Source organism: Gopherus evgoodei, chromosome 20 (genome assembly GCF_007399415.2).
Source record: "Gopherus evgoodei ecotype Sinaloan lineage chromosome 20, rGopEvg1_v1.p, whole genome shotgun sequence".
In the NCBI taxonomy this organism is placed as follows: domain Eukaryota; kingdom Metazoa; phylum Chordata; order Testudines; family Testudinidae; genus Gopherus; species Gopherus evgoodei.
Genome location: NC_044341.1, coordinates 7,013,182 through 7,026,772, shown reverse-complemented (window position 1 = coordinate 7,026,772; position 13,591 = coordinate 7,013,182). Strand labels below are relative to the sequence as shown.

Genomic DNA, 13,591 nt, shown 5'->3' with positions numbered 1-13,591 from the left:
GGGAACTAAGGAATTAAGTCAGAGACAGAGAGTCTGAAAATGGGGTCCACTACTGCTTGGCTGGTGCTCTGGGCTGACCATAATGGACTATGTTTTAACCTTAATTTCTGTATGCTAACCTAAGGACTTCCTATGCTGTGTTCCAACTGACTAATAAACCCTACTGTATTGAAAATGCTATGTTAGTGTCAGTGTAATTACTTGGTAAAGTGCACTAATTCCTGAAGAGCGTACAAGTTTCTAGCAGGACCCTGTCTCAGTTGGACTTGCAGAACAGAGCTCAGTGTGTAGCAGGAGTGATGAAGCCCCAGAAGTTCAGTCTCAGGAGATAGTAAGGATGTATGGCCTGCCCTGGGAAACAAGTAAGACCCCTTGGTGTCTGGCAGATCAAAGGGATTCCTCCAAGATGCTATTCCAAAACTGGAAGTGTAGCACTGATCTTGTGGATCCATGATAAGGAGTAATATTGTATCATGTACTGGCTAAAGTGCACCAAGGAGGAATATGCAATTGTCATGGTATAAACCCCTACTCTGAACCTTAGCGTCCAAAAGATGGGGACCAGCATGAATTCCTCTAAGCTCAATTACCAGCTTAGTACTTGTAGCGCTGCCACCAACCAGGAATTCCAGTGCCTGGTACACTCTGGTCCCCTCAAAACCTTGCCCGGGGACCCCCAAGACCCAGTCCCTCTGGATCTTAACTCAAGGAAAGTAAACCCTTTCCCTCACCGTTGCCTCTCCCAGGCTTCCCCTCCCTGGGTTACCCTGGAAGATCACTGTGATTCAAACTCCTTGAATCTTAAAACAGAGAGGAAAATTCACCTTCCCCCCTCCTTCTCTCTCCCCCTCCCAGACTCTCCCTGAGAGAAAAAGTAATCCTAACACAGAGAGAAAATTAACCTTTCTCCCCACCAATTCCCTGGTGGATCCAGACCCAGTCCCCTGGGGTCTCACCAGAATAAAAAAACAATCAGGTTCTTAAACAAGAAAAGCTTTTAATTAAAGGAAGAAAAACAGTAAAAATTATCTTTGTAAATTTAAAATGGAATATGTTACAGGGTCTTTCAGCTATAGACACTGGGAATACCCTCCCAGCCTAAGTAGACAAGTACAAATTAAAATCCTTTCAGCAAAATACAAATTTGAACTCCTCCCAGCCAAATACACATTTGCAAATAAAGAAAACAAACATAAGCCTAACTTGCCTTATCACCTAGTACTTACTATTTTGAATCTATAAGAACCTGCCTCAGGGAGATTGGAGAGAAACCTGCTTGCACGTCTGCTCACTCTCAGAACCCAGAGAGAACAACAACCAAACACTAACAGCACACACAAAAATTTCCCTCCCTCAAGATTTGAAAGTATCCTGCCCCTGATTGGTCCTCTGGTCAGGTGACAGTCAGGCTCACTGATCTTGTTAATCCTTTACAGGCAAAAGAGATATGAAGTACTTTTGTTCTATTAACTCTTACTTATCTGTTTATGACAGCAATGAACAAACACTCATCTATAGTACAAGCAGATGGTTCGCATACATATTTTAGGTCTCAGTATGCAAGGCTGCATGTTGGTCCAAGCAGTTTTTAAATAGTGCAGCACTACACTAGAGAGACTAGAGGCTCCACTATGCAGTGCTCCAAGATATTTGAGGTCTCCATACTGCATCTAGGAGAGAGCAGAAAAACTGTTCCACTTTATGCAAATTTTTATAAAGTTTGTGTGTCTGTACATACTGCATCTGAGGGAAATAAATAGACCTAGGAATAAAAATTTTTGTCTACAAGTCCCAGCAATCTATTATCAGATAATAGTATGGAACACCCTAAAATCCAGACAATTACGGAATTTGAGAAATAAGGTTCACATTCAGCCTTCAATCTACTTCCTAGATTGTTTGTTACCACCCTTCTTCACCAAAGAGTTTAAACATAACAGGCACAATTCAGTTTTTTTTTTATTATGTGCCCTGCATAAGGGAAAATCTTTGATGTTTCCTGTCTCCTGATTATTTTCTTAGTTCTCTCCATGGCAGCAAGACATAAATGACCTATATTCAACCCTAGTCAGTACTTTCCCCTTTCCACTTAGATGTGACAGGGATGGACATTATAGAAAACACTACACTGGATAGACACAAACTATACTCTGCCCTTAATCCCAATTTTAAAAAGCTGCCTAGCTGCTGATAAACACATGTGGCCTAGCAGTGTACACATTAGATTGGGACTCAGGAAATACAGATTCTGTTTCTGACTCCACTAGTGGCCTACTAGGAGACTTTAGATAAATCATTTGCACATCACTGAGCCTCTATTTCCTCATTTTTTAAAGTGGAAATAATGATATTGACCTCCTTTAAAATCTCCTGATAAAAAGCACTAGGAGAGCTTTTTATTTAGCCCTTCCAAAAAGTCCTTCCCTTCTCCTGAAATTAAAAAGATATACCCTTGTTTCACTTCATATATGCCCTTATTTATACATTTCCCCTCTTATGTTTTCATTCAGAACATTATTAGCCCTGCATTGTCAACCCCAAATGTTGAAAAATAATTACCTTGGCCCATAACAATTGAGAGATTGTTTTAAAAATAATATATATTTTTTAATATATTAAATGTTAGGTCCTTTCCCTTGCCTTTTGTCTCTTTAGGGATCCCTTGCTTTACATTTTCAAGCTTTTCTCTGCAACCACAAGGACTAGAAATTTACTTAAAAAATTTAAAGTTGAAATTATCATGCAATATCATGATTCCAGAACCTGGGCCTTTAAGAAGACACTACACATTGTGAGACCTTCATGATAAAATCACAAGAGCTGGCAACACTGTTTTGAAGCAGTACAATTTTCATCAGCTGTTGAGGATGCTACTTGGATTTAGCTGTAGATAGATCCTTCCACATGCAAGCAATTTAAGGAAAGAGCAAGGCTGGTCACTCTGTGGGGAAGGGGAAGATATGGGAAGGTCCATTTGGGGGGATAAATACTTGATTACAGAACCTGCAGTTGATGTGTGTTTTCTGGTCCTGAAGTTTATTTCCATTTACCTTTCAAATTAAAACGTGGCTTGAAAGTCTGAAGAAACTGCAAAAAGGCTGATTTTAGGAAACATACTCTTCACTGGGAGCTGACAACCTTGTTCATTAGGGACCAGATCCTATGCAGAGCCCCATTGACTTAAGCATTTGTGTGTGTTTTCAGGATTGGGGCCTAATAAACAGTCGCTGCCCTAAAGAACAGATTTCACTTTTATCTGCTGTAGTAACATGGTTGAGAGCTATGGAGTCTGCATGTGTGCCAGCTGCTGTGGTTTTAGTGGATTTTATAGGGGCTTGTTTTGTAACATGTCTATGTTTAGATTACCATATGCGCACTGGGCATCCTTCTGTAAAGTACTGAATATCCTCAGATGCCATTAACTTCAGGGGGACTGGAAAACATTTGACACTTGCAAGCTCAGTCAGGCCTCCTATTCAACTGACTTGTTACTTTGGTTTTAACATCATTCTATTATTTATGGAGCATTGGCAGCATGCTTGGGGCATAACGGAAGACATGATTCCTGCTCCAAGGAGTTTACAGTTTGTGGCCCCAAACCTGCAAAGACTCGTGCACATGCTTGATTTACCCACTGAGCATGTTCACCATTCATGCAGTGCATACATTTAAACACACATGTAAAATCTTTGCAGAATTAAGGTCTAAAGTTCCCCCATGAATGAAAGATTTGGTGGCATGGGAATTCAAAGAGGCACATTTAAAATATCACAGTTCCATAGCCTCCTACAATTGTGGTGCTAGCTACATTTAGTTACATGAATAAAAGAACTCTTCCAAAATTGCTATTCATTCTCCTCAGAGACTGGCCTGATAAAAAGAGAACTCTCTCTTTAAGCAGCAGCATCACGTGTGGGAACTTCCCTGCCAGTAGCCTGGAAGGGAGTGGGCCATTTTTATAAAGCAGGAAGTGAGTAGTGCACACCAAAGTGATTATGGCAGACAACTACAGGGACTATAATCTGACAGCAGACCAGCAGGCCATTAAAGCCAAGTACCCGCCCCTCACTAAGAAATATGAGTGTAAGTATTCCTTGCTTTGTCCAGGCATAGTCCATGTGGTGCTGGGGGGGACTATGGAAAGGTGAGTCCCCTTAATACACTAATGCTGCATGCTGTTTTCACTTTCAGATTGTGGGTGGGTGTCTGTAGATTAATTGAAGGGGTTGTTTGTTTCTTAATTTGTTGAATTATTTTGTGCCTTTCTGTGATGTAAATAACTATACAATGACTTATTCATAAAAAGCAACCGGAGAAACTCTCCTTCTAAGATGTTTCTTGTCTCTAAACAAATGCTTAAGATTTTTAGCTGGAGAATATATTTTTTCCATCTTCTTCTCTACTTCTTTTCTGTCTGTTTTGTTTTTGCGTGATGTGCTTTAATTTGCTGCTTTGAGACTTTTGCCTGGGCTTTTTTCCCCCGTCCCCTCCCCTCCCCAGGAATTCCTTCCTGCCTTGATTTAATAGCTTTAGGAATTACAGGAAGGAAAGCCTGTGTCTAACTGCAGTTTTATTTGGGCAGTGCCCATTTGGGAGAGTAGTCTGTGATATTCATTAGCATATATTTCAGGACTTGTTCAGCTCTTAAGCCTAGTATAGCCCTAATGACAGCATCATATTCCACCAGTCAAAATGGAGTCAATCTTCCTTATGTAATCTGAGATTGTTATTCTCTGGCTGAAATGAGTTAGCCTCTGTTGTTGTTGCTGTTTTGAGACAGTTGGTAGGAAAACTAGTCACAAAGCAGGTAAGCGATTATGGAACCAAGAGGATGGTTTTTAGCTGTGATGATCTATAGTCTGTTACTTATTTTAGACCTCAATTTAGATCTGCCTCCAACAAATGTGGTTATTTTGCACACTTTGTTTGTTTGTTGTTGTGTTGACTTAAATTCTACTGTGTGTTGACTTAAATTCTAGATCCCTAAATTGTGGTTGTATAACATTTCATCTGTGTTAAGGAAATTAATATTACATAATTTAAGATTAATTTTATAGTGTGGGTCCCTGTGCTCCTCATTTTGTAATTCTTCTTAATAGTTTATAAAAGCCAATGCCACATATTGGGGTGTTGGCATCTTAAAAGCTATAAATGAACAAAAAGGCTTGTGCACTGAGCCTGCAGACACCAGACACGACACTTCTCAGCCTTGAGGGAAAAGAAGAAACTGTCACAGACATCTAATCATCATCACTTGTTTGCTGTGTTGGTGCAGTAAACACCTTTAATATCTCATAAGAGCTGGCAGAAATCGGTTTTAGCTAGAGATAGGAGGTATAGACTGTGTTCATCTTTGCTTTGAAATTCTGCTTTAACTTGTATATGTTGTTTGACAATGCAACAACACTGACACACACTTTCTAGGTTTCCCCTATTGATTTTAATAACTGACGTTTTTCACTCAATTACTGGCTCACTTACTTTTGTCCTTTTAACTTTGCTCTCAATTAGATTTTGTCACTTAGGGTCATCATACTCTTTATTTAAGTGCACTGTCCTCTCTTAAAACCCTTATTGACACACACATCCCAAAACCTAGCAGTAAAAGCCTTTTTTATGAAAGAGAGGTTTTGCTTAAAATTGACTTTTGTAATCTGAAGGGGTAATGATCAGGATTTGTTGCATACTGCACTGACAATAATAAAATGGAGAAACTGTGCCACCTTGGGTGCGATCACACAAGCACTTAACACTTGGCATAAGTCAGTGGGACTACTAAAGGTAGTAAGCGCTATTGGTCAGATTTTCAAGAGTGTTCTTCACTCAGCAGCTGTCTCCCCTTCTGGAGGCTGTATTTGTAGGATCGGGCCTAATGTCTGCGTCTGGCACTGTAAGTGCGCAGAGCAGGACTCGTTATCCCTTTCACTGGACTACTCTTAACATGACTGTACAAAGATTTCTCTCTGCAGTGGATTGTACAGTCCATGTATACGCTTTTTTGGATCAGTTAGTGGCTGATGACCAATGTTTTGACTCTTCATGTATCTACTTTAACTGCATAAGTTTGGAAATTATTTTTTAAAGACCATTTTAAACGTAAACCTAATGCCTTACAAAGTGCAGCTATACTGGGGAGCCCCCATGTAACTGAAGGCATTTAGGGCCTGATCCTCTGAGTTACTGGCGTCAGTGGGAATCAAGTGCTCAAGCTGGGAAAGAGTCAATATCTCTTCTGTAAAGAGAAATCATGCCTCACCAATCTACTAGAATTCTTGAAGGTTTAAAACAAACAAAAGGAAGTATTTCTTCCACAGGTTGACTGTGTTTTGTGTAAACTCTTTGCCAGAGGATGTTGTGAAGGTCAAGACTATAATAGGGTTCAAAAGAGAACTAGATAAGTTCATGGAGGATAGGTCCATCAATGGCTATTAGCCAGGGTGGTCAGGGATGGTGTCCCTAGACTCTTGTTTGACAGAAGCTGGGAATGGGCAACAGGGGATGGATCACTTGATGGTTACCTGTTCTGTTCATTCCCTCTGGGGCACCTGGCATTGGCCACTGTTGGAAGACAGGATACGGACTAGATGGATGTTTGGTCTGACCCAGTATGGCTGTTCTTATGTTCTCCCCAACTTCCTGTATCGGGTCCTGATCCATCAACATTATGCCTCAAAATTATAGTGGAGAATATTGTTATTAATTATATCACCACACCTTGTTACAAGCCGCAAAATACATTCTGTACCACCTGATGTTTTTTCTTATTCAGCTCAGTCCCATCTGTTGTATTATGCATACAGTGGCGGTGGGAATACATTTAAATTGTAAAATTAAATTGGTTCCTACAAGCAGAAGCACAGGGAGGAGCTGAATGTTGCTGAGCTGTCTGGAAGAATGGATTAATGGAAGGTGGATAAAAGCTGAAATGGCCTGGAATAGCATTCTAATAAATAAAACTGATTTTAAAAAACAGTGGATACAGTTAGACAACCTGGCTGCATAAAGAAAAGACTAACCTATGCACAGGTGTGCTTGTGCTGAGCTGAAGCTGTTAGGAACTTGTAACCACGAAACCTTTTGCGGGTTTGAAGGACTGACTCCTACCAGAGCCCCTGCTAGAGTAGGGGTGGGGGTGATCTTTGGCAAACTTATTATTGCACGTGTAGGGTTGTTCTATCATTGTGTTTTCTCTGTAATGCTTTCATCTTCTAAGTGCTTACTTAGAAAGGGTTGTGTCAGAACATAACTGTGGGCAATTAAGCTGGCTATAGCTTCTGGGAAGAGAGCAAATCACAACCCTGGTCTATTTAGGCAGTCTGGCTTGCTGGTAATAACACAGTGTAGGCAGGGAATTGTGCCCCCTGGAAAAAACCCACTCGGGAGAGGAATAGAGATGTGGGTCTCTCACCAAGAGAGGTGGTGTCTGGGTGCTGGAAGCTTAAGAGTGGGTGCCCTTGGTGGACCACAAAAAGGGAACACTGTTGCAGCCTGCCCTGAGTTGTACCGTGTTATTGGTGGCTTCACTAGCAAGAAGTTGGCTTTTTGTGGCTTTCTTTTAAAACCTGCTCTGTGGACATGTGTTGATCCTGAATTAAGTCTTTTCCAATGTTGTTGTTTGTTAATCAGATTAACCCACTAACTGGAGCTTCAGTGTCAAAACAAGCACAAACTACTATCTTGTTATTAACACGACCTGACTTTTTTCTTCCATATTATTGCTTCTTTTTAAACCACCACGATGATCTCATGATAACTATATTCTTTTTCTACTCTCTCAGATCTGGATCACACCGCTGACGTGCAGTGAGTATTTACAGCTGCAATTTCTACTCTTGGGGGAATTCTGTGCCAAAAAATTAAATTCTGTGCACAATATTTTAAAATTCTGCAAATTTTATTTATCAGAATATCTGTACAATCATGCCAGTTTCAATTATTTTGATAATTTATTTCAAAATATCTGTCAGCAAGTTTGCCTGTAACAATACAGACTAAAAAAAGGTTGGTTTTTTTTTTTTTGTTTTTTTTTTGACAAACCGATTCCTTACTAGACATATTAGCACAGAATTTTGAGTAGTTAATTTGAATTACAACATGGAACTGTACTGCCTGCACCAGTCAGCAGCAGTGCAAAGGCTTGGGGGTGTTGTGTGCATCAGAGGAGCTGATGGAGAGGGAAGAAGTCTGGAGTGAACCTGGAGGGTTGTTAGATGTGGCTGGGAGAAGTATGGAACAGTTTTTGTTTTGTGTGTTAGGGAGTTCGGAAGCCTTCCAGATGTAGACCCTTGGTGACCCAAAGCCTCTCCCATTCAGTCAGGCACATCTACCCCTCTCCCCACACCTCCCATTCCTATGGGCACAGGCATCAACTTTCTAATGTGCTGGGGGGGTGCTCGACCCTAGCTCCAGCGCTGGAGCATCCATGGAATCAGCACCTATGCCCATGGGTCTCTGCAGCTTCCTTCCCCATCCCCATGTGGCTTTGCATCCCCACTCCCATTCAGCCCCTGGCTCAACACTGTCACCCCACCAGCTCCTGAGCCCAGGCCCCAGTCTGTCTTTCTCTCCCCCCTCCACTAGCTATTCTGAACCCCAATCTGACACACACAGAGCTGCCGCGCGTACTCCACTCTTTGTCCTAACCTGGCTCTGCAGGCAGGGTGCAGTGATCAACGTCTCCTGGGGAACTGTGCACCACTGTGCATGCACACACCCCCCCCCCCCCGAAAATTAATTCTGCGCCAGAAGTGCTGCAGTTCCGCCTTTCCCCACCAGAGGCCGCTGTGATGCCAGAACAGCCAACAGCATGAACGCAGCCGGCTGTTCTGGTGTCACAGCATCCTCTGGTGGGCAAAACGCAGAACTGCAGCACTTCTAGGGCAGAATGTTTGGGTGGGGTGGGATTCTATGCATGCAGAGTGGCACAGAATTCCCTAAGGAGTACATTTCTGTGTGTAACCTTCCTAAGATGAATTCTTCTATCACATTTGATGTAAATCAGGAGTAACTGTGAAGTCAGCAGGATTGCATCTATGTAAACTGTTGAGAGGAGAATTGTGCCAAATAAGCATTCCATAAGCTCGAAAGGGATCTATCTAAGTGTGCTGAGGTGCTGAAAGTAGGGCCTGGGGGTGCAGCAGCACCCTCTTGCTTGAAGTCGTTTCTATCATGTATAGGGTTTAGTTTTGTTCAATGGCTTTCAGCACCCCCACTATAAAAGTGGTTCCAACACCACTGCTGAGATGCTAGATATTCTTTGTTTCATTTCAACAATATGGTTTCTCTTGGGAGGACACGGGGGGGGGGGGGGCGGGAATAGAGTCATCTGTTTTCTCTTTTTTGATAAGGTTGTGGCTGGTTCCCTGGGGTACAGCTTGGGACCATGGCACTGCTGTGCCCCCTAAATTCTCCAGCCAGGCTGTCTGTCATAATGCCTTTCTAGTGACCAGCAGCAAACCCCTCCAGGAGCTATCACTCAGCACAATGGCATGTGGAGCCCCACAGCCAGCTAGATTGCATGAATGCTCCCAGAGCCACTCATGAATCACACCGGGAAAGGCACCAACCAGCACTGGACTTGAGGAATATACCATCTCGCACTGCTGAAGATGGGCAGTACAGATTTTATTAATTGGTTCACTGCTTCATTAATGGGAAGTGGATATACACCAGCCTTCGCAAAACCTGAGCAGATTTACCACACACTTCAGGCAAACTCACTGGTAAAGATAAACAGTTAAACAAATTTATTGACAGGCAAAAAGTCAATCTTTTGCAATCACTTAAAAATCTGTTAGTTACCAACAGAAATAAAATATAAGCCTGCAGTCTAAACTCTCAACCCTGCGAGACTGGGCAACAACTAGATTAAGCAGTTTTTCTCAGCCCACTGGATATTGCAGTGCATAGTATGCAGATTTCACCCGTGACATCTGAGCCAATCCCCTCAGTTGGAGTCTTTAAAGTGTCCTTGTTGCTTGCAGCATAGGTGGGTGAAGGAGAGAGGCCAAGCCTGGGCCCCCTGTGTTCAGTTTTATACACTCAGTCCAGGTGCTTGTGGAACACAAGTCCAGGCATGTCTTGGGGTATTGCTGAGTCTCCAGGCAAGGTTGAGCAATTCCCCTGATGTGTCCTGTTGCAAATGAGTCATTGAATTGTAGTGCCCTTGCTGGACAATGGTTGTTTGACACCCTGCCCAGGCGTTGGTTACTTTCCTTGCTGTTGCCTCTGGGGAGCTAATATCTGGCTGATTACACATTTTACAGCATGTTTTAGTGACAACCATACAACACAATTCTCATAACTTCACATACATTAATGATATACATATATGGATAGAGAAATTACTTTCAGCAGATCATAACCTTTCCTCTGATACTTTACGAGGCATGCTTTATATGTAATATCACAATTCTATACAGATGAGGAATATGGGGGTAGGCTGTTAACGGTACTCCCCCAAGGTACAGAATGTCACAAAAGTATGCCTACAGTGCTCCTGAAATAAGTCTAAGCTACATGGAGGTGTTTAATTCTTCAGCTCTTTGTCTCTTCTCTTCAAACTCAAATTTTCATGATACCTCTTATTTCCAAGTGGTCTATTTCCATGCATGCCAACTGTCCTTTAGGAAGGACATCACTACTGTTAGTAAAATATTTTACTACTTTCCCACTGTCCCTCCAAAAGGAAGCCCCTTTCCTCTTGCAATATTTAAGCTGTGCTTCCCTAATCTTGGGTAATGGCAGGTCTGCACTTCTCTGCATTCACTTCCTTTCCCACTTATACTAGCGCCCCAATCTTTCATCTACATGCGCCCCCCCCACTTTCTTTGTTAGTGTTCTATGATGGAGTAATGCTGATGTCTGCAGGTTACATGCCTGGGGAGATACTTTGGAAGAGACATTTGAGCAATGTGCTATGGCCATGTTTGGCTACATGACGGATACAGAGACCGTTGAACCCTTGGATACTACAGAAGTGGAGGCAGAAGGTAAGAAGACAGTGGACCTATTATATGAACTCGTTGAAAGAGAAATGCATTGAAATAAAAAGGTAAGTACTACATCTAAGGAGCTAAGGTCAGCTGACTCCTTAGATGTAGTACTGGTACAGATGTATTAAATCAAGATTTATACACAGATAATCTGAATCTTCTAGTACTTTGTCATCAGGAAACTGCCCCTTTGATATGGATTAGAATAATGTTTGGGAAGTTCTTGACCGGGCTCCCAGCTGAGTCACTTTCTCTCTCTCTCTGCTTCTATCCTGCAGGACATGACCTGCTCTCTCTTCTCTATAACTTCTTGAATGAGTGGCTGTATAAATTCAGTGCTGACCAGTTCTTTGTACCCAGGGTAAGCCTCTTCTATCTTACAGGACAGGAATATTCCCTACCAACACCTGCTCTATGTACAGCAGTATCTGGGGCAGGAAAGGTGGAACCAACAAACCACTTAGACCCACCAACATATGGGGGGGATTGTAGACACAAGGATAGGGGGAGGCAAGGAATATACTTAGTTTAGCTGTTGTAAATGCTAATGAACAGGTGCCATTCTACTGTAATAACTGTTCTATGTACATCTGAATTCTGAACACCAGTGTCTCTCTCTGAGGCTGCTCAAACATTGGCTTTAGGTTCTGATGATGATGTGAATATTGGCTTTGTATGGAGGCATGTTCACTGGGAGTCTTAATTTGGTGGTATAAATCCTCTTAATGGCAACTTTTCCCCCTGTTTCTTTTTTCCTTGCAGGAGGTGAAAGTGCTTTACATTGACCGAATGAGGTACAAAATACGATCCATTGGGTGAGTAATCAACACCATCTCATTAAAAGCAAAATTCTGAGAACCAGTGAATAAAGACTAGGAAGGAGTGTGGGGCCTTGAGCGAGTCCCTCTATCTCTGTCTTGTACATAAAATTTAAGTATCTACCATGCTCCCTGTCATGAGGATTAACCAGCCAATGTTTTTGTAAAACTGTATAAATACTACTACTTGTTCTGAAGCATTTCAGACAGTCACTATCAAAGACATGGAAGCAGACCAGAAATACAAATAATCTGAGCCCAGAACTTCAGGGAATTACTTAATACAATGCAGGGGACTGTAGGCAAATCAACTTCTCTCCACTTCCTTCTCCCTGTTTTGTAGGCCTTTACTAGACTAGGATTTAAAGGTCTGATGTTAGACTGAGCTAGCTCAGTCTAACTAACCTGGTCTAAAAGTCTAATTGAGACAAAGCAATTGTACTTCAGAACATGTGAACCTGATGGAGTTTAAAGCCTACACTCCCCGCTAGGTTTTATCTTGACCAGTTTAAAGTGTTTGAACTATAGCAGCCTTATTAAGATTAGGATGTTAGCACAAAGTTAGCTAACACATTTTCCTGGTGTGGATGTGGCCCTAGTCTAGACAAGAACATAGATGCCTCCTTTCATTCCCACTGGAGAACTTCTATAGCATTTACATTCTGAGGGGTTGTTGATTCCGTGGATTTATTGGGGGATTAGCTTTTCTGACTGTACACTATGTGTATTGTACTTGCATGAGGAGACTTGAAAGGACCAGAAAAATTTGAATCCTTTTTAAGAGTGAATCTCTAATGCATAAGTGAAAGGAAAATGGGCTTTGTTTGTTCTCCTCTTCCTCCTATCTATGTTAAGTACTTCTCTGGGACGCTTTATTTTTAGTGCCTCACAGGCTTTAACATATTTATCCTCACAAAACCTCTGTGAGGTGTGGAAGTGCTATCATCCTCATTTTACAGGTGGGGGAACTGAGACCGTGGCAGGCTAAGTAATTTGCCCAAGGTCACATAGGAATTCTGTAGTAGAGGCCAGTTTTTATGTCATGGGTTGCTACCTAACCACTGGCTCATGCTTCCTCTCTTCCACCCACATCTCTCCTAGTAACCCTGGCTTATGGGAGTGACCTTTCCAGCAATTAGTTGGAAAAGTCAAATTCCCCTCCATAGGGCGCACAGACTCCACCAAGGGATGGTGTGCCAGTCTCTCCGCTACAGTGGGAGGTACATGTTTTAACTACTAGAGAGGGTGTAGTGTGGTGTTCCCTGAATTACTTAGTTTTTTTGTTGTTGTTGTTAATAGCTTATAAAATGGTCCAAGAGGCTAGAGCTTGGAACAGGAAGCTTTTTACATATTTAAACAAGCATGGTACAAATAACTAGCATCTGTGCTGGGATGGCTCAGCTCTCTGAGGGAGTAACTATCCCCACACAACCTCAATAGTTATGCTATGAGAGAACTAATGAGGAGAGTTAATCTGATGTTTACCATAAAGTGGATTTCCTCTAAGTGTCAATGGTAGCTGCTGAATTAAACCAAAATTTCAACAATCTCTTCATACTTATTTGTGGGTTTTTTTTGTTTGTTTTTGTTCCCTAAGGTGGGGGGAAGAGTTCTCTTTATCCAAACACCCTCAGGTATGTAACGATTGCTCTGTGTCTTACAGTCTCATGGGTATGACAAAGGCTTTTCTCCCAAGTTAAGAGAGCCACTTACAAACTTTTCTGTGTAATTAGATGCCAGTATTGCCTCTGATACCAAAGCCTTGGCTCACTAACTGCC

General features: G+C 42.0%; 1 protein-coding gene across 5 annotated transcripts in view; it reads left to right on the top strand.

Annotated features, from left to right (window-relative positions):
- Window positions 1-3,958: 3,958 nt before the first annotated feature.
- Window positions 3,959-13,591, top strand: part of ZBTB8OS (zinc finger and BTB domain containing 8 opposite strand) — a 71,718-nt gene continuing 62,085 nt past the window's right edge. For 4 of the 5 annotated variants that reach the window (XM_030539186.1, XM_030539185.1, XM_030539183.1 and 1 more), the window contains exons 1-5: window positions 3,959-4,083; window positions 7,779-7,803; window positions 10,870-10,991; window positions 11,273-11,355; window positions 11,757-11,809. In XM_030539186.1, the coding sequence (XP_030395046.1) occupies window positions 3,996-4,083; window positions 7,779-7,803; window positions 10,870-10,991; window positions 11,273-11,355; window positions 11,757-11,809 (371 nt within the window). In that variant the 5' untranslated portion in view covers window positions 3,959-3,995. Of the gene's footprint in view, window positions 4,084-7,778; window positions 7,804-10,869; window positions 10,992-11,272; window positions 11,356-11,756; window positions 11,810-13,409; window positions 13,447-13,591 lie in introns of all 5 variants that reach the window. The other variant, XM_030539184.1, reaches the window with a different exon arrangement.